Source organism: Myotis davidii, unplaced genomic scaffold (genome assembly GCF_000327345.1).
Source record: "Myotis davidii unplaced genomic scaffold, ASM32734v1 scaffold657, whole genome shotgun sequence".
In the NCBI taxonomy this organism is placed as follows: domain Eukaryota; kingdom Metazoa; phylum Chordata; class Mammalia; order Chiroptera; family Vespertilionidae; genus Myotis; species Myotis davidii.
Window position 1 is genome coordinate 29,425 of NW_006287917.1, and position 23,931 is coordinate 53,355.

The 23,931-nt window shown below is 37.7% G+C and overlaps 1 protein-coding gene across 3 annotated transcripts in view; it reads right to left on the minus strand.

Moving 5' to 3' along the window:
• FOLH1B (folate hydrolase 1B) overlaps positions 1–21,486 on the minus strand; it is a 45,934-nt gene extending 24,448 nt beyond the window's left edge. For 2 of the 3 annotated variants that reach the window (XM_015561347.1, XM_006759757.2), the window contains exons 1-5: positions 21,377–21,486; positions 14,760–14,946; positions 9,710–9,811; positions 3,438–3,563; positions 1,738–1,924 (exon numbers count right to left, since the gene is read on the minus strand). In XM_015561347.1, coding sequence (XP_015416833.1) covers positions 1,738–1,924; positions 3,438–3,563; positions 9,710–9,811; positions 14,760–14,946; positions 21,377–21,432 — 658 coding nt within the window. In that variant the 5' untranslated portion in view covers positions 21,433–21,486. The remainder of the gene's footprint in view (positions 1–1,737; positions 1,925–3,437; positions 3,564–9,709; positions 9,812–14,759; positions 14,947–21,376) is intronic. The other variant, XM_015561348.1, reaches the window with a different exon arrangement.
• Positions 21,487–23,931: the final 2,445 nt, after the last annotated feature.

Sequence of the window (23,931 nt, forward strand, 5' to 3'; positions counted from 1 at the left end):
TAAGAAATGGAGACATCAGAAAGTAGTTGCTTCTGTGGGTACAATAAAAACAACCAGAACTTTCTGAACTCATGGAAGTGTTCTATATTTTATATTGAGTAACATAGATGTATGCAATTTTTATGATTTATTGAACTGAACTCTAAAGATCTGTGAATTTTAGTGCTTGTAAACTCAACTTCAAAATAGAAACATACATTCTGTCATTTCTTTAGATTAAAAAAATAAACAAAAAGCAATTTTTTTCTCCAAAATTTTAAATTATCCACTGAGAACTTCACATGATGGCAAAATCTTTTTCTTTTTATGAGTAAAATGACAATATGTCATGTGACATTTGTTTTAAAATTCTCTAGAGCAATAACAATAAATAAACAAATGGGATGAACAGATGAAACAAGATTAACAATTGTTGATAAATTATCTCTTATCATGTATTATATGTTATATGTTATGTATAATATATAATAACATTTTTAAAGAATAGAGCAGGCGTTGGCCAAGTAGCTCAATTGGTTGGAGCGTTGTCCCAATATGCCAAGGTTATGGGTTTGATTCCCAGTCAGGGCACATACAAGAAATCAATCAATGAATGTATAAATAAGTGGAACAACAAATTGATGTTTCTCTTTCTCTCTCAAATCAATAAATAAAAGTCAAAATATATATTTTTAAAAAAGAAATGGGAATTCAATATAATGACTTTCCTTGCTAAAAAAATATCATGTTAAATTAGAGGGTGACATAAGTTCTAGTATATTTATGTGATTTACAAAGTCAAGGACGTAAGCTTTAGAGGAATCTACAATTTGCTAAAGAATTAAAAAAACAACAACACCAGACACTTGCAACAGATTTTATTCAAGTTATACACCTCAGTTAGTTTTAAACCACACAAACTAAGCACATTCAAATGAATTCGCTCCCTTTGTTAATGATCTACAGCTGTACAGGGAACTATTTCAGCCCCGGACAAGCATGTGGACTCTGGAGCCAGACTGCCTGCCTTTGAACCCCCACTCCTCATTTAGTGGTGTCATAATCTGGGGCACAGTGCTTCCTACTCCTAACCTCATTTCCGTCTTCTGCCAAATAGAGAGAACAATACTACCACGCTTGAAGGATTTTCAACGCAGGTGAAGAGCTGGCCTTTAGGAAACACTCCTTGAAAGTTATCACTATTGTCTTTATATGGCAAAGATGCAATATAAAGCATTTTCTGGACTCTGTGTTCTAGATGTCTCGTTTCAGGGGGTATTGAACTTCTGTTCTACTATCCTTTGTCCAAGATTGTGAAATTCCAAAACTGTGAAAACCATGCATTTGGAGGAGAGTCACTTGGCAACACAAGCCGATTTGACGTAATTTCCTCTGACAGCAAAATCTGACGTAAGCAGACCCAGGCTACTCATACTACTTTAACCCAGCTTGGTGTGGTTATTCATACATTTTGCTGCAAAACTATGTATGTGCTTGCTTCCTGTATTGTCCCAGCCTGTATTTGAGTATTACGCAATGTATGGTGTATGCACCGTATTACTTTTAAATGTTTGAATTCCAAAACCCATCAGGCCCAAGAGTTCCAAACAAGGGACATGGGAACTGAATTGATAATATTCAGAGTTCAAAACTCTTTAATTTTTTTCTTAGATGCAAAGAGAATAAGAAGAAGACATGCTATGTTGTCCTTTCATAAAGTGTTAAGTTTCCTATGATAATGAGGGCCTGGTTGCTCACCATTTGCTGGGTAACCAGGTGTGAGAGGGTCGCCTGCACCATTAAGATTTAAGACATTGCCACGCTGGACACCGCCTCCAGGAAGATTCCAACCGTCTGGATAGGACGCCACCCCAGGAGCAAAGTAATCAGCAGGGTCTGAGTACAGAATGATTCCTTTGGCCCCCGCCAGCTGGGCGTTCTTAACCTGTGAAACACAATGTCTCTTACTTCAGGTTGGTTGTTCCAAATCTGGTGATATCAATTCTCAAAATTATCCTTAAGTAAGTAACCAAACTTTTTATTTTTAATCTTTTATCGTTAGACCAACAAGAAAGAATAATTCACAGAGAACTGGCTTTTTCCCACCCTACGACAGGCTCCAAGTGTCAGCCCTAAAGGAGCACATGCGGATAATGTACCCATTAGTGGTAGCAAGTACTTGCAGTTTTCTTCCACGAGTCTAAAAGCACAACAATCCCGCCAGATTCCTATTTATTCTATGGTTGAAAGGAATACCTTTGAAATTTAATTTCCCATGAAAGAGGAAAAAATATATATATGTAAATATATATATACAACAAGTCAAGTGATCATAACTTTAAAAACTGCTATATATATATATACTGGTTTCTAACATTACCTATAACAATTCATATTAACACATTGTGGATGGATCACGAGAATTCTCGTGTTTTCTGTTCTAAGGCTTGTGGCCAATCACGGGAATTCTTAAAAAAGATATTAGCTTGTAAGAACATGTAATACATACCTTTGAAATGCAGTGGGTATTTAATTTTAAAGCATTCCCTTAACATTTATGTAAAACGTTTTTTGTACTCATTCAATAGAAATTTATCTGGCCACTGGGTAAAGCTAGCAATAAAACTACTGGTCCGCAATGTGGTAAAATTAAATGTAGTAAATAATTTCAAAGTTAATATTATAATAAAAGCTGCCAAATAAAGGTTAACAAATCCAGCACATACTTCTTTGTAGATCATAGGCATAATTTGTAGGCATGGAAAAAATCTTCTCTATCCTCCCTGATCTATCACACTAGCCACATTGCAATGGCCCCTCAAAACCCCTGTCTAGCCCGTCCAGCATGGCTCAGTGGTTGAGCATCAACCTATGAATCAGGAGGTCACAGGTTCGATTCCCAGTCTGGGCACATGCCCAAGTTGTGAGCTCAGTCCTCAGTAGGGGGCATGCAGGAGGCAGCCAATCAATGATTCTCTCTCATCATTGATGTTTCTATCTCTCACTCCCTCTCTCTTCCTCTCTGAAATCAATAAAAAAATAATAATAAAGAAACAAAAACCCAGTCTATGGCCCTGACCAGTTTGGCTCAGTGGATAGAGCGTCGGCCTGCGGACTGAGGGGTCCCAGGTTCGATTCCGGTCAAGGGCATGTACCTTGGTTGCGGGCATATCCCCAGTGGCGGGTGTGCAGGAGGCAGCTGATTGATGTTTCTCTCTCATGGATGTTTCTGACTCTCTATCCCTCTCCCTTCCTCTCTGTAAAAAAATCAATAAAAATATTTTTTTTAAAAAAAGCAACCCGGTCTATGAGCTAGCAGAGGTGTCCTCACTATAAAGTGGGCATGTTACAGAACATGAGAGGATTATAATCCTCAAAAAGTTTTAAGGATATGATTGTACACATATGACACAATGTAACTTTATATTTGTGGAGAACAAAAAGGAGATGATTTTTACCTTATTTCCTCTAAAAATTTTCCCATATCTGGCAATAACAATCTTCCCAGAGCAATTGATTTTCATATCCCGCTCGAGTTTAAAGAAGTCTTCCGTTCGTGCGTAGTTCACATACACTAGATCACCCTGCTGAGATCATGCATGACTTAGAACAAGTAAAACTGAATACAAGCAAGTTGCTCTGCACTATTTCACATCTTTTAAAACAGGGACGAGCAAGAGCACACAGGAGGGTCAGAGAAGCATGAGCCTCAGATAAAAGATTCAAGGAGAAAGAACCTGCATTCAGAAGGCGATTAGCTGGATTAGACATAGGAATTTAACAGTAAGTTTTTTTGTTTGTTTTTTAATTTATCTGTCTCCCCCATAGCAGCTATAAAGCCATAGAAGTATTCCCCAGGAAGGAGATGTATATAAATATACACATTGCTGCATGCAATTTAAAGGAGTCCAGACACTTTAGGTTAGGAAGTCCTTGATGAGAGCTTTATTCTCTTTGGAGTATATTCAGAAACGGTAGCTTAATGGGTCTTTACAACCACCAGGTAAGGGGGAAAGGTCAGAGGTCAGGTAATAACACTGCTCTAAGGTCTGGCTTCATATCATTAGTGTGATTATGTGCAAGTCTTACAACATCTCTGAGCTTCAATATAGTCACATGCTACATAATGATGTTTCAGTCAACCAGGGACAGCATAGACAGCAGAGACATGCCATATAGCCTAGGAGTGTCACAGGCTCTACTATCTAGGCTTGTGTAAGGGCCCTCTGTGATGTTTACACAGTGACGAAATCGCCTAACAATGCACTTCCCAGAACATGCCCCAAGTGGCATATGACTGGACTCTCATTTATAAAATAGTCTATTAGATCAGATCAATAGTCTTCAAACGTATTTTTCTCACCTACTTCCTATACTGACTTTGAAATACAATATTTTTAAGTTGGCATCTACAATTTTTTATCAGGACACATATGTAATAACTTAATCAATAAAAAATTTAAAATAAAGTTTGTTATCATACCTTTAAGGAGTTGTAAATGATGCAATTTTCAGTATATAAGTATTAACATTTTTCAAGAAATTTTTCCTCACTTTTTGTGTCCAAAAATATTAAAGACTATTATGATTTACTATTCAATATCATCATTTTAAAAATACAGAAATACACTATTCTCTTTAGTCAGAATTTTATCATTGTTTTTCCCCTTGAACTTCTGTCCCTCTTTCCCCAAAACATTCTCCTCTAAAGTAAAATGTATCTGTGCTGGGCACTGGCATGTGCTGCCAGACTTCCCTTGGGTGAGAGATTCTTGCTCCAGCTGCAGGGAAGGCTCTTAGCAGGCAGGCTTCTGGTGTCAGCCCCTTGCTCAAGGTTTGCTACAGACAGGCACCTTGCTCAAAATCATGTCCCTTTTTTAGAATGCAACACATTCAATGACTGATTGACATGGAAGTGTTAAGACCTGGACATCTTAGTCCAACCCAGGACCAATATGATGGGCAATTCTGACTCCAGAGCTGCCCGTCATGTCAGCTGAGGGTGTCAGCTGACATTGAGGTGAAACTTCTCCCTCTGCATAATCCAGCTTCCTTCCCCTCCCTGCCAAAAGTATCGATCCCAAGAGAACGCTTCCTAATTAACATCTAGCATGTTAAATTCCATTTCAGTCTGTGGGTATGCTTGAGAGTCTTTTATTCATCACTGGCAAACTTCCCTTGATTAACATGTAAACTGAATTTTTAAAAATATGTATTTCCTCCCTGGCCAGAGTTAGGAAGTGGTTAGGGCATTGGCACACACCCGAAGGGTTGAGGATTCAATTCCCAGTCAAGGGCACATACCTAAGTTGCAGGTTCAATTCCCAGCACAGGTCAGGGTGCATGGGGGGGAGGCAACCAGTGGATGTGTCTCTCTCACATTGATGTTTCTTTCTTCCTTTCTCTTTTCCCCCCATTCAACCTCTCTTCCACTCTTACTAAAAATCAATGGAAAAATATCCTTCGGTTAGGATAAACAAAACAAAACAACAAAAAAGTATTTCCTATGACAGGCTATCTGTGTAATGAAAATTCTCCAGAAGTAAATTATAATAATAGTAGTATCTAATTGAGTCTAGCAACATCATTACAATTTTTTATAGATAGTACTTAAGCATCAAATTGTACTTCAAAAATATCTCTTGACACTATGAAACATTAAAAATTGGGCCACGGATCTGTGAATGAACAAACTATGGCTAGAATGAGACAGGACTCAGCATCAGTTCTGTTCACATTTCCTGTTTTTAGATAAAAGTTCTCGGAAACCTTGGGATAGGAATGAAAAAATTTTGTCATGAAACCTTCACTAAATTACTTAAATTCCTTCCAAGTTATAACCCCCAAATCATGCACTGACCTATCATCCCAGTGAATTCTAACGATGCCAGTAGGAAACTCAATTAGGCTCCGCTTTAATTTTGTTCCCTTGCAAATCATTTGATTTGTCAAATCATTTGTTACCCAGCCAGCTGTTAGAATCTTGAACCACCATCTCTTTGTGTGGAGCTGCAGAGATTTTTTTTGACAAATCAAAAATATGCTTTATATTGTTTTAGAACGGGTGGATGATGTCTTTCATTATTAAGAGAAAAAAAAATGACTATAAATAAGGAGATGGTGACAGAGGACCAGCAGGATCCCACTTCCATGAGAGAGTACACTGAGAAATGGATGACGCAGCTCATCTCTTTAAAATGGTCCCCTGCCTGCCTTTGGCCTTCATACATTCTCGCTTGAAGCCCCTATCTTAGACGATTTCTAACATCTTTGTTTCCCTCATCGACTACATTTCTCATGGCATATGCACAACATATTTATAACAGATACTCAAATGAAGTCGTTTCTAAGGGTATTCTAAGATTTGACAAATTTGTGGAAGATATATATATATGATTTTATTATGAGCTCAGTAGAGTTCTAGGACTTAGAGATGTGCCAAATTCTTGGCCTTGAAGGAACTTACATGCATGTGGAAGGAGAGATAAGATAATAAACAATAAAGTTACTAAGTAAATGACATAGTATATTAAAAGGTGATAGTTGCTGTAGAAAATTTTTAAAAAAATGTAAATAGAGTGGGCAAGCAATGAACTGGGACTCAGGCAGGACCATTTTAAATAAAAAGAGGAAAGGAAAGTCTATTGAGAAGGTGGCCATTGAATCTTTGCTTCGGTGAAAGGATTACTTTTATTTCTCCTAATATCAAAGCAATGTTAATGCACTATTAATGATAGTTCTGTATGTCTGATTTATCACTGTAAGGCCTCTTTGGAGTTCACTCTTATTCTAATTGTGATTACATAGTAATGAAGCAATTTGATTTTAGTGAATTTTGTTTTAGTGTAAGCATCCTACCTGAAATTTATCCATATTTAAAGACTACTTTTTAAAATCTCTGTAAATTTTGGCTACCTTTTGATAAATCTGCAGTTTTCACAAAACAAATTATAATAGAGAAGGGACTAAAGAAGACAGTAGTTTTAAAATGACAGCAGACTTTGAAAATGAAAACAGTGTTCTAGATATGCAAGTTGCCACTGTGAATTAGAAAAAAAAGCTTTGTTTTCAGACAATGACCTTGTAAAATTTACACTGCACCATTGTTTTATGACTGGGAATAAATACAATCTTGCACTGTTAGCCTAGAATTTTCCATTTCTTTCAAGCTTCCATCTTTCCGCTCCTGTTAATAGAACACAAAACTGGGAGGCAAGACGAGTGGTTTTTAAAGCATGGTCCTTGAACCCTCAGAATTAACATCACAGTGGTTTTTAAAGCATGGTTCTTGAACCCTCAGAATCAACATCACCTGAGACCATGGGAACAAACTCTCAACCTTCACCTATGACCTACTGAAACTCAGGGCGGAGGGACCAGAATCTGCGTTTTACAAACCCTCTGGATTACTTCGATTCATGCTAAAGTTTGAGAACCCCTAGATTAGATTACATTTTATGGACATGGTCAAATTGCTAATTTCAAATAGGCTAAAGCAAAACCCAGAATTTCATACTCCAGAGGATTCAGATGAAGATCCAAAATTACTGACAGGGAAATACCTTAAGCATACAGACAAACAGACATAATTTTAAAAGAATGAACACTCCTTTAGGTGGGTTACAGGGGACCCAGTGAGGCAAACCGACCAGCAAACTCATCTAATATTTGAACACAAACAGCAGTCCCACGAAGAATCACATGCTCCTTTGGTCCTCCCGTTAATCTGGAATAGCTTAAGTAAACTTGAAAAATGTGAATTAATAATCTCTATGGCTCTCTTATGAATAGAATAATTCTGTCAAAGTTCAAAATTATTTAGGGAGTTTTACTGATTATACAGTAAAACCCCAAACTAATGTGGGTATACTTTCCTCCTTATAACCCTGTCTTCCCATCCAGAAATACAATGTTTCTTTATACATAATATTTTCACTGCTCAATAAATTTTAGTGTTCTTCAACTAGTTCATACTCATTTAACTTTAAGATTTTTAAAGTGTATTTTATATTTTATGGCCATTTTATTTATTTTTATGTCTATTTTAAATTAAATTTGTTATATTTTTTGCAATTATGTATCATTTGTGTCTACACACATATACACACATTTAACTCCAATCTGGTAATATTATACTATTTTTATAATAAAGATGTATTCGTGCTTTTTTATATTCCACTTATACAAACATATCACTATAAATAATGGAGATGATTAATAAAGGAGATCCACATTGTATAAAAATAACAATTATACAATATCAAAACTAAAGATTTATTTTAAATAAAGGGCAATGTAAGTAACAAATAGGTGAAAAAACTAGAAGTTATTTGCAATATTTAAACCAATATGAGATGAATAACAAATATTTAAGAAACAATATTGCTGACTGTTATATCCCTTATTTTTATCTCATGTCAATTATAAAATTATTAAGTAATTGCAAACATTCTGTTTATGTGCTAATTATAGGGAAATTTTCTCGAATATTATATCATTAGATAAAATATCAATTACTCATTCAAAGTAAGTTTCAAACAACAACAAAAGATCCTTCTAATTTTGTGACATTTTAAAATTATAAATAAGTTAAATAATCAAATACATTTGAAAATAATAAAAATAATATGAATTTTAATTTTCTTATTAAAATATGGCATTATCTGATATTAACCTGTCCCTATAAATCCTGATTGGTGAAGATAGTTTTGTAAATATCAATTTAATTCTAAATGTGATTTTTTTAACCCAGGATGCTTCTAATAATAGCCCAAGGTCTTACCTCTCTATTGAGTGAGGCTTCAATATATCCAACTGTCAATTAGCAACTTCTTGTGAATATAACCTAGGCACCTTAAACTCAATATGTCCAACTTGAATTTACTTCATATTAAATACTATAGCAGGAGGGAAAACTTGTAAAAAGAAGCTAATAGATTATATTCAACTGTTTCAAATATAGTTTTCTCATAAAAAACAAAATACTGTGCAAATACCTGGGGGTTAGCTGTACAGTTTCAGATGACTGTATGCACAGTGCTTTACTGGGCAAATCACAAGATTCTCTAGAATGGACATTCAAGTTCTTCATTAGAAAATGACTACAATATGATTATTCGAATTATTTGAAAATTTCAGTGCTATACAACAGTAAAATATTGTATTTTCATACAATAGGAATTACTTGGCAATAAAAAGGAACAAACTTCTGATAAATGCTAAAATGTGAATCTCACATAAATGCTAAAATGTGAATCTCACAGATTATGCTTCATAAAAAGAACTAGAAACAAATGATTGCATGCTATACATTTCCATTTATATGAATTTCTAGAATAGGCAAAACTAACCAACAGTGGCAAAAATATCAGAACAATGTTTGCCTCGGGGTGTGTGGAGTTGATTGAGAAGGGGATAAAGGCACTTTTGGAAGTAATAGCCTATTTGTGGATGGGGTTTGAATTGCACAGGTATAGGCATTTGTCAAAAGTCAATAAGTGTACATTTTGATTTATGCATATCATTGTAGTAAATTTTATCTTAAAAAGCACTATGAACACAATAATAAATATTCCTTTTTTTAGTAAGAAATTCTAGTTTCTTAAATGTGGAAAAGGATGAATTTGGGTTATATCAGAAAACCTTGCAATGCCCCCTTAATTATTGCCTGGATGTATGAGGGGGTGCTGGGTTTTTTTATTATTATTATTTTATTGCATTGGATTTTTACCTCTGGCATTCCTTGTGGAGAGAAAGCATTGTAAGGTGGCACAACATCTGAAATATTTCCATATCCTGGAGGAGGTGGTTCAAATAATGATGTGTTGAAAATCTAGAGAAATAGAATAATCAGAAGTAAATCAGGTAAAATTTGGATTCTACAATTAAATAAGGATAACCGTGTACTATCTTTTTTGTCAGTAGAGGGTTAATCAATCCTTCAGTATTTTGAGAATACATATCAAACACCTAGCGCTGTGCTGGAAGCTATGGCAGGCTTTTATGAGATGAATAAATTATAGACCCTGAGAAAATCTATATATATACACCAGCTTTTGTTTTAGGAGAAACATTTTATTCTAAAAATAAAAAGTAACATTGTACGGTAATCATAGTCACTTAGAACAATGCAAAGACAATAACTTAGGAACACATTAAATATTAAGTTCACTTCAATAACAAAAATTACATTGGGGGGGGGACATCTATATCTGATATTATCTAGATATATAAACAACATTCACTCTGAAAAGAATTTAAAACACTGAACCAAACATAAAGTATTATATTTTTAAGTGTATCACTAAATTGGGGGGGCGGGGCGGAGTTTAGGAAAGAATCAGAAGCTAAAAGAATAACATAAAAGCAGGAATTCTGAGATGAGCAATAAAATCATTTTTTCCCTTAGCTGGATCTATCAAAACCTGGGACTCTATGGGAGGGCAAAGGCATTAAAAAACAAGTCCAGAGCCCATCCAAATAATAGAGTGTAACAGGAGACCTCTGTATAAAAGCTGGGTCTTCAAAAAGCAACATCCTTGCCCCAGCTGGTTTAGCTCAGTGGCTAGATCATCAGCCTGCAGACTGAAGGGTCTCCCGTTCAATTCCTGTCAAGAGCACATGCAGGGGTTTCAGGCTCTATCCCCAGTATGGAGCAGCCGATCCGATGGATGTTTCTCATCATTCATGTTTCTATCTCTCTCCCTCTCCCTTCCTCTCTGAAATCAATAAAAAAATATATTTTTTAAAAAAGCAACATCCTTTAGGGTTAAGAATAAACTAAAAGTAACAGTCAAATTATAGCAGGAAGGCTGGGAAGTGTTGGGGAGTGGGGATAAGAGATCAACCGAAGGACTTACTAGAAATAAACCTGTCCTACAAAAAGTGATGGCTTGTAGTAGAGGGGAAACAAATGGCCTCGGAGAATTCCTAATTATATGATTTTGTAGTTACTGATATACAGTATGTAAGGTCACTTACACCTTCTTATTATATGATTTTCACTCTCCCTTTTCTTCCCTTAATGCTTCTTTTCCGTTCTTTTTTTCCTTTTTTTTTTTTGATAGATTACTTATATTAGTTTTATGTATTTTCGTAGTTTGGAAATTTGAAAAATCTGATTCCTACTTAACATAGTTACAGCAAATATCAAAATTAATGATTAAAACATTCCCTCCAGTCAAGGATATCTGCTATCACCACTTCTTTTGAACGTTTTGCCAGTGCAGCAGTACAAAGGGTGATGGGAGTTGGGGAGTGAATCTGGGCTGACATATTGTACTAACCAGAGCACTAGTCAGCTACCTCTCCTGAGGCTGACAGAACCCAACATAAAACCAAACTACTATCCTCCAAAAATCCTCACATCTTCCATATTTCTCATAATTTTTCTGGTATCCACAAAGGGAACAAACTCATCTGAATCACTGGGAAGGATTATAAAAGAAAATATACTAAAGTGCAATAAAAATCCATCTCGAAACGAAGTCACTACATCAGCAAGTCTTTCAGTCAAGGGAGTATTCAAGCTTGTCTCACTTGATTTGCCTTTATACTAATCTTCAGTTTTACAGCACTACTGAGCAAGCAGATTTCAAAGCATTTATGAGTTATCCTAACAACTACAAAAAGTTTTTTAAAGTCAAGGAAATAACTTTTCTGGGTGACTTTTTCAAAGGTCATATATATAGTCTTATATACCAGTGAACATTGTTCACTTTCCTAAATTCACTAATATAATTTTAACTATTCTGAGCATAACTAAAAAAATTTTGGCTTACAAATTTCTATTTACTTGTTATGATAAGGCAGTCAATATATAGTTCAATTTATATATTATATCTACATAAACAAAGGTAAAAGAATGTGTCTATATATACTTAAAATATTTCTGGAATTTACAAAACACTAATATATGTTGCCTGTGGGAGGTGCAACTTGTCTGTTGCAAAGGAGAATAAAAATTACAGTTTGCCCTGGCCAGTGTTGCTCAATGGTTGAACGTTGACCCATACACCAAGAGATCACCTGCTCAGTTCCTGGTCAGGGCACATGCCTGGGTTGCAGGCTCCATCCCTGGTTGGGGCCGTGCAGGAGGCAGATAATCAATGTTTCCCTCTGGGCACGGATGTTTCTCTTTCTCTCTCCCTCTCCCCTTACTGGGAAGACAGTAAGAGCGTTTGTAGTTAGGACAGAGGGAGGGAAATGGAGCTGAACTATCAGGATGTCAAAAGATTATGCCTGAACCTGAAACACAAGCAATATAAGCATACTATTTAAGGAAACAGTGGTAAATATCAAAAGAATCAACTCAGGTTTGAATAGTGATTGCCTCAGGGAGGGGGGAACTAGGAAGGAAGCAAGGCACTTTGGAGAACTATGTGATTATGTAATTCTTTATGTGCAGGTGTAACTTGGATAAAAACATAAATGAAAATAGAGAAATCCCAGAGGGAAGATGAGGGATGGACAGGAGAGATTAACCAGGGAATTTATATGCATACTAGAAGCCTGTTGCATGAAATTCCTGCACTTGTGGGGGTGGCGGAGGGGTCCCCTCAGCCCAGCCTGCACCCTCTCACAGTCTGGGAGCCCTTGGGAGATGTTTGAATGACAGCTTAGGCTGTAGGGGGTGGGCCTAAGCCATCAGTCAGACATGCTTAGCACTGCTGTGGAGGCAGGAGAGGCTCCCGCCACCTCCACTGTCCTCACCAGCTGTGAGCCCGGCTTCTGGCTGAGCAGAGCTCCCCCTGTGGGAGCACACTGACCACCATGGGGCAGCTTCTGCATTGAGCATCTTCCCCCTGGTGGTCAGTGCTTGTCATAGCAACTGGTTGTTATGCTGTTTGGTCAATTTGCATATTAGCCTTTTATTATATACAAGAGGCCCAGCGCACAAATTCGGTCTGGCCTGTGGGATCGGGCTGAAATTAGCTCTCTGACATCCCCTGAGGTGGTCCGGATTGCGAGAGGGCACAGGCCAGGCCGAGGGACCCAACTGGTGCATGATAGGGGCCAGGGAGGGATGTGGAGGTTGGCCAGTTGGGGAAGGACCATGGGAGGGCTCCCGGGTGTGTCCAGCCCATCTCACTCAGTCCTGATCGGCTGGACCCCAGCAGCAAGCTAACCTACTGGTCTGAGTGTCTGCCCCCTGGTGGTTAGTGCATGTCATAGCAAGCAGTTGAGCAGCTTTAGCATATCATCAGCATGTTATGCTTTGATTGGTTGAATGGATGACCAGCCGACCAGACATTTAGCATCTTAGGCTTTTATTATATAGGAGGATTTGTATAGCCATAGTGTGGTGAAGGTCTGGGAAGGTGGGGGGCGGGGGCGGGTGTGCTGGGTGGAGGGGGTCAATGGGAAAGGAAAAAGAGAGAGACATCTTTAATATTTTCAACAATAAAGATAAATTTTTAAACAACATACGTGAAAATAAACTAGTGACATAACTTTTAAAAATTAAGAAGCTTTAGGCAACTAACACCATTCATAACCTCCAAAATGAAACTTCAATGTGATATGCTTATATTATGTACCAGGCTTTAGGACTTGCATAAATGTTTGTAATGGCAAAAATAATGAAATGGAATAACAAAAGCAAAGGTACAGTCAAAATTGCAAGTTAACGAAGGAAAAACAGTACTGGAAGTTAGCTATTTTCCTGATTATACATAAACAATCCCCAAATTTGTTAGACCAGGATAGAGATTTAAGCGTTTTTATATTTTTAACATCAATATTGATCAAGCTTGATCACTAATCAAGCTAAACAAACTTGAAGCTATATATAATTTAGAAGCTCCAGCTAAGAAAAGAACTAAAGGAAGCTATCTGGATTGAAGAGGACTATTTTAGTTAGGTATGGTAGTTCTAAAACTTAGGTGTGCTAACTAGCAATGAATATATGAGTTCTGAGCTTTCATACTGAATATATTTCATGATAAGAAATAGCTCAATTATGTGGATTGCCTCCACCCCTCCCTCCCTTTTTTGTTGTTTATTCTCAATGGAGGCTATTTTTTCCATTGATTTTTAGAGAGAATGGAAGAGCAGGGAAGAAACAGAGAGAATAACATCGATGTGAGAGAGACACATTGATGCCAGGGATAGAGCCTGCAACCAATGTACATTCCCTTTACCGAAATCAAACCCAGGACCCTTCCATCCATGGGCCAATGCTCTATCCAATGAGCCAAACTGGCCAGGGCTGTCTTCTCTTTAAGTATGTGCCCTAACTTGCAAACAAGATTGTAAATTCTTTAGACTAGGTATGCTATAGAGTGACTTTCCCTCCAAATACATCTGAGTTCTGGGTACGGAGCTGAACACATGACCATATGACCATATGAGACATAATCATTAAGAACCAATAAAAACTTTCTGGCTCAAATTGCACACTGGGTCTCTGATTTTCCTAGCAACCCCCAACCTGTGCAGTATCTTTTATGGTCTGAGCCTCTCAGAAATGTATCAATTTTAGTTGCTTGGGAGCTTACTTTTATCTCATAGTTTAAGTTAGTGTACAATACTAAAAATTAGAAAATAGCCACTGTTACCAAATATCAATTTCTCAGAATCTTTCCAACATCAGCATTAAATTCAAACAGCATAAGAAAGCTGATAGCTGATACTGGTAATGAAATATTCAAGGCATCATTTGCCAGTTTCAATAATATTGATTTCTATCAATAACTAGAGAAGTATAGTGCATTCTTTCATAGGAAGTATTTGAAAAAATATATGGGGGAGTTTCTTTCCTAATCTTTTTTTTTTTTTACCTCATGTCCATCTTCATCAATTATTGATATGTAGTTGGGATGAGTCTTATTTGGATAGGACAACAGGACATCATAATGGGCTAAGTCAGCAGAATCCAGGCCAAATTCTTTCCACTGAGACTGAATTTGCTTTGCAAGCTGAAAGTTTTGTTCTGTTCCTGCTAAATGTGGAATCCGCGTAAAATTACTGGCGAACAAAAATTGAAAGTAGTTAGAAATTAATGTTTAGTCAGACTTTATCTCAAATCAACAACCAATTAAGGCAGATTTACATAAAAATACTTTGAAATGTGATACATTGAAAAAGGAAAATGGTAGAATTATTGCAGCAAATAGATTTTCAAAGTGTATTTTGAAGTTTTCATGCTCTAATTTGTACTCATTGAAGGGAAAAAGTGGAGAAACTGATCTGTGCAGAGAACTGTTACGTGTGACCCACTGGACAGATCCCTGAATAGCAGATGAGGGAAGTGCCATATTCTTTCCTTAAGAGCCATGACTCTTGGAACTTTCATAGACTTGCCTGTTTTTATGTCACTGTGCAAAATATTTGAGAGAGAAAAATACTTTCATCCAAAATACCAAGCTGTGACATGCCAAGAATTACTGATAATTACAAGTATTTTCAATATTGAAAATTATATTCAAGTGAGAAACCTTTTGATTAGTAAGGAATAACGTGAACATATTTACAAGCTTAAAGTGAACCTCTTGAACTCTATCCATCATGTATAGTAATACACTTAAAAAGCAATGGTGAGAATTATTTTAACCAGGACTAAGAGATATAATTTTCATGAGTAGACTAATTTCTCATTAAATATATGTGCAAATGCTGGTGTTTTTGTGTGTTTTAAATATTTTCTGCCTGGAAATTTGTTATTTCCTTGAAGATTCAGCTCATTGGTATTTTCAACTTAAACTCCTTAATGGAAAAAAAAAAGAAGAAAAAGGAAAATTCCACATGTCAAAGCAACATATATCATGTAAAGACATTTATTTATTTCTAGCTCATTAACTTCTTGAACTTCATAAATTTCTGATTGATGGAGGTTTTACTAAAATCAATCAACCTACATAGGATTTATATTGTATATTTTCAAAGTATAGTAACAAAAGAACACAATTTTTTTATTGATTTTTTTAGAGAGAGGAGGGGAGAGGGAGAAATAGAACCCTCAATGAGAAACATCAGCATCTACAGGCTTCCTCTTGCATGCCCCCTACTGGTGATCAGCCAAAAACCCAAGCATGTGCCCTGACCAGGAATTGACTGGTGACAACCTCTTGGTTCATGAGTGGATGCTCAACCACTGAGACATATCAGCCAGGCAAGAATACAATTTTTTAAATTGTATTTATTGGGGAGACATTAATTCACAAAACCATATAGTTTTCAAGTGTAGAACTCAACTAAACATCATCTGCACATTGCATTGTGTGCCCATTACTGGAAGTACAGGCTCTTTTCTCCCCCACCCCTCCTTTGCCCACCTCCATCTACTCCCCCCCCCAACCCTCCTTTTCTTCTGTCACCAGACCATTGTATCCATGTGTTATGCATACATGTTTTGGTTTTTGCTTAGTCCCTTCACCTTCTTTCATACAGACCCCCACACCCCTCTCCTCTGTTATCTGTCAGTCTGCACCATGTATCCATGCCCCTATTTCTATTTTGTTTGTCACTTTATTTTGTTCATTAGATTCCACATGTAAATGAAATCATATGATATTTGTCTTTCTCTGATGGACTTACTTCATTTAGCATAATAATCTCTAGGTCCATCCATGCTGTCCCAAAGGTTTTTGTTTTTTTTTTTTTTTTTGCAGCCAAATAGTATTCTATTGTGTAAATGTACTCCTGCTTTTTTCATCTACTCATCTATTGATGGACACTTGGGCTGTTTCTGGATCTTGTTTATTGTAAACAATGCTGCAATGAACATACAGGTGCATATAGTCTTTCAAATTAGTGTTTTGGGTTTCTTCAGATATATTCCCAGAAGTAGGATCACTGGGACATAATGCAGTTCCATTTTTAATTTTTTGAGGAAACTCCAAACTGTTTTCCACAATGTCTATGGCAATCTGCATTCCCACCAACAGTGCACAAGGGTTCCCTTTTCTGCACCTCCTCACCAACACTTGCTCATTGATTTATTAAAGACAGCCATTCTGACAGGCCTGAGGTGATATATCACTGTGGTTTTAATTTGCATTTCTCTGATGATTAGTGACTTTTAGCATTTTTTCGTGTCTCTTAGCCATCTTCATGTCCTCTTTGGAGAAGTGTCTATTTAGGTCCTGTGCCCATTTTTTAAATTGGGTCTTCTTGGTGTTGAGTTGTTTGATTTCTTTATATGTTTTTGAAATTAACCTCTTATCAGATATATCATTGGCAGTTATGTTCTCCCATTCAGTGGGTTCCCTTTTCATGTTGCTAATGGTTTTGCTGTACAAAAGCTTTTTGGTTTGATGTAGTTCCATTTGTTTATTTTTTTCTCTTTGTTTCCCTTGCTCCAGGAGATAAATCTGCAAAAATATTGCCCTGAGAAATTTTATTGCCTTTTTACATATGGGATTTTTGTTTCCTGACTTACATTTAAGTCTATAATCCATTTTGAGTTTATTCTTGGGTATGGTATAAGTTGATAAGCCAGTATCATTTTTTGCATGCACATGTCAAATTTCCCCAGCACCATTTATTAGAGACTGTCTTTGCCCCATTCGATATTCTTGCCTCTCTGTCAAATACTAAATAACAACAAACGTGAGGGTTTATTTCTGTGCTCTCTATTCTGTTCCATGGATCTAAATGCCTCTTGTATCAACGTTATTCTGTTTTGATTACTATAGCCTGCTCGTATAGTTTGATATCAGGTAATGTGATACCTCCAGCCTTGGTTTCCTTTCACAAGCTTGCTGAGGCTAACCAGGGCCTTTTGTGGTTCCATGTACATTTTTGTGCTGGGGGTGACCAACAGCCCCTGAACAACGGAGGAACAGATTACTCCGACGGTTTCCCTGTAGGGGAAGGCTAAGGGACGCCCCGCGGAAGGAGCCAGGCAGCCTTGATTGCCTGCCTCCTTAGGCTTTTATTAGAATGTTTTTCTTTAGATACAATCAGTAGGGTGAGTACAGGCAGTCCTCGGGTTACACTGGACTCGACTTACGTCGTTTCGTGGTTACATCGCCATCTTCCATTTACAATCTTTATATATTTAAAAAAAAGTTCCGTCATTTTGATGTAGGTACATATGTGCTTTATGGTTGTTTTTTTTTTATTATTTATTTACCACAAGTAAAGGTCAGGAATTATCTTTCTTTTAATTTTTTTTTTACTGTTTCACTTCATTACTGCTGTGTCTGCTCCATGTGAGTGACGTAGGTGCTTATGTAGGTGGGTTCCGACCTACAGCGAAAATCGCGTTAGGTCGCTCACCGTAGGAATGGATCTTCGATGAAACCCGAGGACTGCTTGTAATCTTGGGAGGACACATGTGTTTACATTGTCCTCTAGGAAAGGGCACCCAGGGATTAAGCATGAGGATTCCAGTAAACACCTGGGGGTCTGCATGTACACAGGCTTGTTGGAAAGGTCAGGGAACAATTTGGGGCGCTGCCTTCGACACTCCCCTTAGTCTCCCCTAAGTCAGAATTCCGATAAACAGGGCAGGCGGCCTTCCACACACTTCCCTTTTCTCAGAATGTCCTCCTTACAAACTTTCCAGCCAATTCTCATGCTTCCCAACATTTTTGGAATATTTGTTCTAAATTGGTAAGAGTTTTTTTTATTACTACTTTGATTTTATTAGTTGTAATTGGTCTATTCAGGTTTTCTGATCCTTCCTGATTCAGCTTGGAAAGGTTGTATGTTTCTAGGAATTTATCCATTTGTCCAGGCTGTCTAATTTGTTGGCAGGTGGTTATTCATAATATTTTCTTGCAACATTTCCTATTTCTGTGGTGTCAGGTGTTACTTCTCCTCTTTCATTTTTAATTTTATTTATTTAGGTCTGCTCTCTTTTTTTCTTGATGAGTCTGGTTAAAGATTCATCAATCTTGTTTATCTTTTCAAAGAACCAGTTCTTGGTTTCATTGATCTTTTATATTTTTGTGGAGGTTTTTTAGCCTCTTAGTCATTTATTTCCACTCTAATCTTTGTTATTTCCTTCCTTTTATTTACTCTGGAAAAAGAACAGAAATTTAAGAGGCAGCTGAAAAGTCTATCTATTCCTGCATCAGTGTATACCTACTGCAAAGAAAACAGCTAACATGTTACTATTTTCTTCTATTTTACACAGATCACAAACTGTGACATAACTGAAGCGGATGCAGATTAGGCATCTTTCCTAAAGTCACAGCTACAGCTCTGTCCCTACAAGCAAGAAGAGTTGATATGAGGAGTCTTGAACATGCTCACATCAAAAAAAATAAAATAAAGGAGAGAGACTTTATCACACTTTGCTATATGATTGAAACTTCTTTCATCAGTTTCGTCCTCACCAGCCATGTGCTATGATCAAGGTTGAATGCACTCATTTAGAGCAAAGCTGATCCTGAAAAAGAATCAGCATAATATCAGACAAGTGTGTATCTCAGGTTTTGCCACTAATTTATGTAATCCTGGCCGTGTCAGAAATTTCTCATCTGTACATGGGAGGCTGTAGCCACCTCAATTGTTCTCAAAAATTTGGGGCTTAATTAGATAATTGACATTAAACAGCAGTTTTGGCATTATTTGTTGTTTTAATCAATCCAGAAGTATGTCACAAGTAATCTGTTGATCCTACAAGAATATCAATTTTTTTTCAAAAAATAGTAATAATTCTAAATTGTTTAAAATTGCTAACAATTTGTATGGGCAGATTGGAAATCTGGAGAGTTCAGAAGGCTTCTGGAGCTTCTGCAGTCCTTGGAGGGATGAATGAGGGATCTCTTAATCTCTTTCTTTTGTGTGTTAATGATGAACATCCTTGAATTCTGAACAGTGAGAACAGCCTGGGCAGGGCCTTAGAGAACAATCAAGATGCTGACTGTTTCAATCTTGCTTGAGGGTCCAAAAAAGAAATAAACAAAAGGCATTCATTTTTCTTCTTTGCTGGTCAATCCATACCACAGGAAAGGAGAGAGAGAAAGAAGCTGGGACAGCAGCTCTAAGAACAAATATTCACCCTTGCCAGACCTCCATTTTAATGATAGCTATTATAATTAATTACAGTGAAATAGCAAGAGGCAGAGGAGGGATTTCCAAAGTTTAAGCTTCAGGGTCTCTCCGTTGAAAAGGCCCTGCCTGCCAAAGGCCTGGGAGGTGCCTCAGCAAATATTTACTCAGAGTTTTAATTCTATCAAAATGAAAATAGGCATATGTGTCCATAGGATTATGTGTGTACACACCTATGCACATGTATGTGTGTATTTATATAAAACTCTTCTTATAAAAATTATAACTTGTATTCACTAAAGAATCTTTTAATCACTATAAGGGACTTAAGTATTTTTTTAACACATGCACTAAGCAAATTTGTTTAAAAAAATGGACTTCACTCAGCTGGTGTTATTCAGTGGTTAAGCGTCAGCCCATGAGCCAAGTGGTCACTACTTCAATTCCCAGTCAGGGCACATGCCTGGGTTGCGGGGTCAATACCCAGAGGAGGGCATGCAGAAGGCAGTCTATTGATGTTAATGTTTCTCTCTCATTGTTATTTCTAGCTCTCTCTCCCTCTCCTTTCCTCTCTCTCTAAAATAAAGACATACTTAAAAATAAATGAACTTCATGCTTTGAAAAGCTAAAATTGTAGTCAACTGTATATACACATATATATTCATTTTATACAAGGGTTTTATTTTTAGTTGCTTTACAAATAAATTTTTAATTTACTCAATTACCTCTTTGGCTCTATACTAGATAGCTATTTCAGGAAATAGAAAGCTAGATTGTAAACTATGTCACATATATGCTCTGTAAGCTCATCCTCATCACAGTTGTATCATTGTCCTGAGGAAGGTTAAGTATTCACTCAAAGTTACTTTGCTATCAATGGGCAAAGATGAAATGTAAAGTCAAGTTTGAATTTAAGTCCACATTTATTATTTTGACCAAAATACACTATCTTCCTCTAAAACAGAAGAAAATAAATTCCACAGACCAAATCCAGCACATTTCCTGGTTTTGTATAGCCCACAGCTAAGACTGGTTATCACATTTCATAGGTGAAAAATCAAGAGGAATAATATATTGTCACATAATTATATAAAATTCCAATTTTAGTGTCCATAACTAAAGTTTTATCAGAACTGGCACACTAGTTCGTTTATGCAGTTTCTATGGCTTCTTTTGTGCTACAATAGCAGAGCTGGGTTTGTGACAGAGATCAGCTGGCCTATTAAAGCAGGCCCTTCCCAGAGAGTTGGCTGACTCCTGCTTTAAAACATCCATACTGGTCTAGTTCAGCTGCAATACAAAATCCTGTCCAGATAAAATGTGATACAAGATCTTCAACAAATAAAGCTTTTAAAAAGTCAGTTCCTATATATATGCAATTTTGGATCAAAACTTTGAAACAGATTAAATTTTCCAACAAACTGTCCATATAAACTTTCAAGTATATGCTTACTATAAGAATGCTTTGATGTTCTCAGCTTTCAGTTCATCCAAAAATGCCTTCTTCATGTTATGCTGTGGAACAACGTCAGTAGCTTCATTGGAGGATTTTATAAACCATCCTGTAGAATACGTACAAATATAGAAATGAGAAGTGAGCTCATAGACAGGCCCTATTTTTCCTTATTATTGTACCTACCATATGTAAACTATAAATTGCCAATGACCTCCAGCATTCATTGAAATTTTCTGAAATTTAATTTTTTTTTGCCTACTTCTACAGAAAAAAAAATCATGCACACAGACTTTTAAATTATAAATCAATTTCTACATATTTTTATCTGATTTCAATGATTAGATTGCTATTGTTCTAAGAAATGTTTTATGAGAAAATCCATACTAAAATGTTTCAACTAATGGGGATAAACAAGATCTCTTGAAAATTAAGGTTACAAGGAGCTCCATCTTCTTTTTTCCTTAAAGTTTCTATCCCCAGAGACTGCTCTCTGCTGATCCAGAATAAGCACTTAGTCAAAGTTTATAATGAAGTAATTATGAATATGTTTCAAGTACATAAGTTATTTCAAAGAGTTAAAGGAAACTCCGGCCTGTAATTTGTTTTGGCACAAAAACTAAAGGACAATAAGCTAAGATTTTATGTTTTCAGTTGAAGTAGGTTTGAGATGTTCAACTTCAGAAAGCCACAGTGAAATGATAATTTTCCCAACATCCCCGCAAGACACCCAGTGCGCACAGGCCAGAGGCAATGGGTAGCCAGAAGACATAGAGAAGGAAACCCTTGTAGTTGGCTTTTAAACTCAGAGAAAGGATGACAGGATTTATTCAGAGAAATAATATGATCTGGGCATAAAGTAGTTACCAAAATCTGCACTCAGCTTTCCAGTTATATCACACATGCACACACACACACACTCACACACACACGCGCGCACACACACACACACAGAGGCATACTGAAATAAATGGTTGGCAACAAGTGGAAATCCAGGTCCACCTGTACATAACACAAAGGATTAGCTGAGGGGTCTGGGAAGGACACACTGAGGATTAGATGCTGGAACTCAGATCTGGAGAATGAACTGGATGAAGAGTAGGGAGGCCTGTGGGGGAGGGGAGAGCAGAAAATCCGAGGGAAAGTAAAGTGTCAGCCACTGAGCAATGAGTCCAAGATGGGGCTGAGGGCTAGAGTAGGAATAAAATGCCCTGAAGAGATGCAGGTTTTAATCCCCATGCCAACCTTGACATTTTTACAACGGAGAAAACTGAAACTTAATTTGAAGTGTGTCCTTACTCAGCGCTTATCTCATTTAAGCTCCACAATAACCCTGGGCAGTTACTAATGTCCACGTGTCAGTATGAGTGGGATGTGGCTCAGAAATTTCTTTAATGATCCTTAAGGTAACACAGGAGGCAAGAGAGCTGAGTTAACCTGGCTGGCTGGTCTATGCACTGGTCGTCTAAATCCAGGAAAGGGCCCCCCTGGTGTGGCTCAGTGGTTGAACATCCACCTATGAACCCGGAGGTCACAGTTCGTTCCCAGTGGTCAGGACACATGCCCGGATTGTGGGCTGGATCCCCAGTCAGGGGCATGCAGGAGGCAGCCAATCGTTGAGTCCCTCTCATCTTTGATGTTTCTCTCTCCTTCTCCCTCTCCCTTCGTCTCTGAAATCAATAGAAATATATTAGCACGGGCAAAACTACCTGGCAACACCTTAGGCTAGTCTTGCACGTTAATGTCCAATGAGAAGCAGTAGAAGGAACAGAGAAAAGTGCCAATACCCCAATAGTGTGCTGGGAACTTTAGATGCTATTCTATTCACTATTCCCAATACATTGCAGATATTATTGTCATCCTATAGGTCGGGAAACTGAGGCTAAGAGACTGGGTAACTTGTTCAAGGCTGAGAAGAAGTGGCAGAGGCAAAATCAGAATTTAAAACAGTCTGAGCTTGTCTGTGCTGCCCCTGGTTTTCTTAAGGAGTTGGGTCGGGTCTGCAAATCCCTACACAACAACACAAAAGAACTCTTCCTAGAGATAGAGATCTCTTCAGAGAGCTGACAATCATGCCAGCCAGTTCCCAACTGTTTCTCTATTCGTTACTCCCCCGGGGGAAAGAATGAGACGGACTTCCCTGCAGCAGTGCCCTGGTGTCTACCTAAAGCAGACCAGCAGCAGCTCCCGGCACAGGCGTAGATACAGACCCCGACCAGGTAAGAGTCGTTTTCTGCAAAGCGCCCTGGATCACCCGCTCCCACTGCCTGAGACCTGCCGCTCCCCCTAAAACATTCCAGTTTCCCAGGGCTCCAGCGCGTGGCCCTACGGAAGTCCGGGTTCAGGGTCTCTCCCTCCTACTCCTTTACCCTGGGTGACTGTCCTGCAAGAGCTTGTCCAGAGCGCAGCCCTGCACCGCCCCCAGGAACCCCGCCTGACTCGCGGGGCTTCATCCCTACCTTCTCCCACTCCAAACCGCTGTCCCGGGACCCCACGTCGCAGTGCGCCGGCGAGTCCCGGCCGGGTAAGCTCGGGGTGTGCGGGGTAAGCTCGGG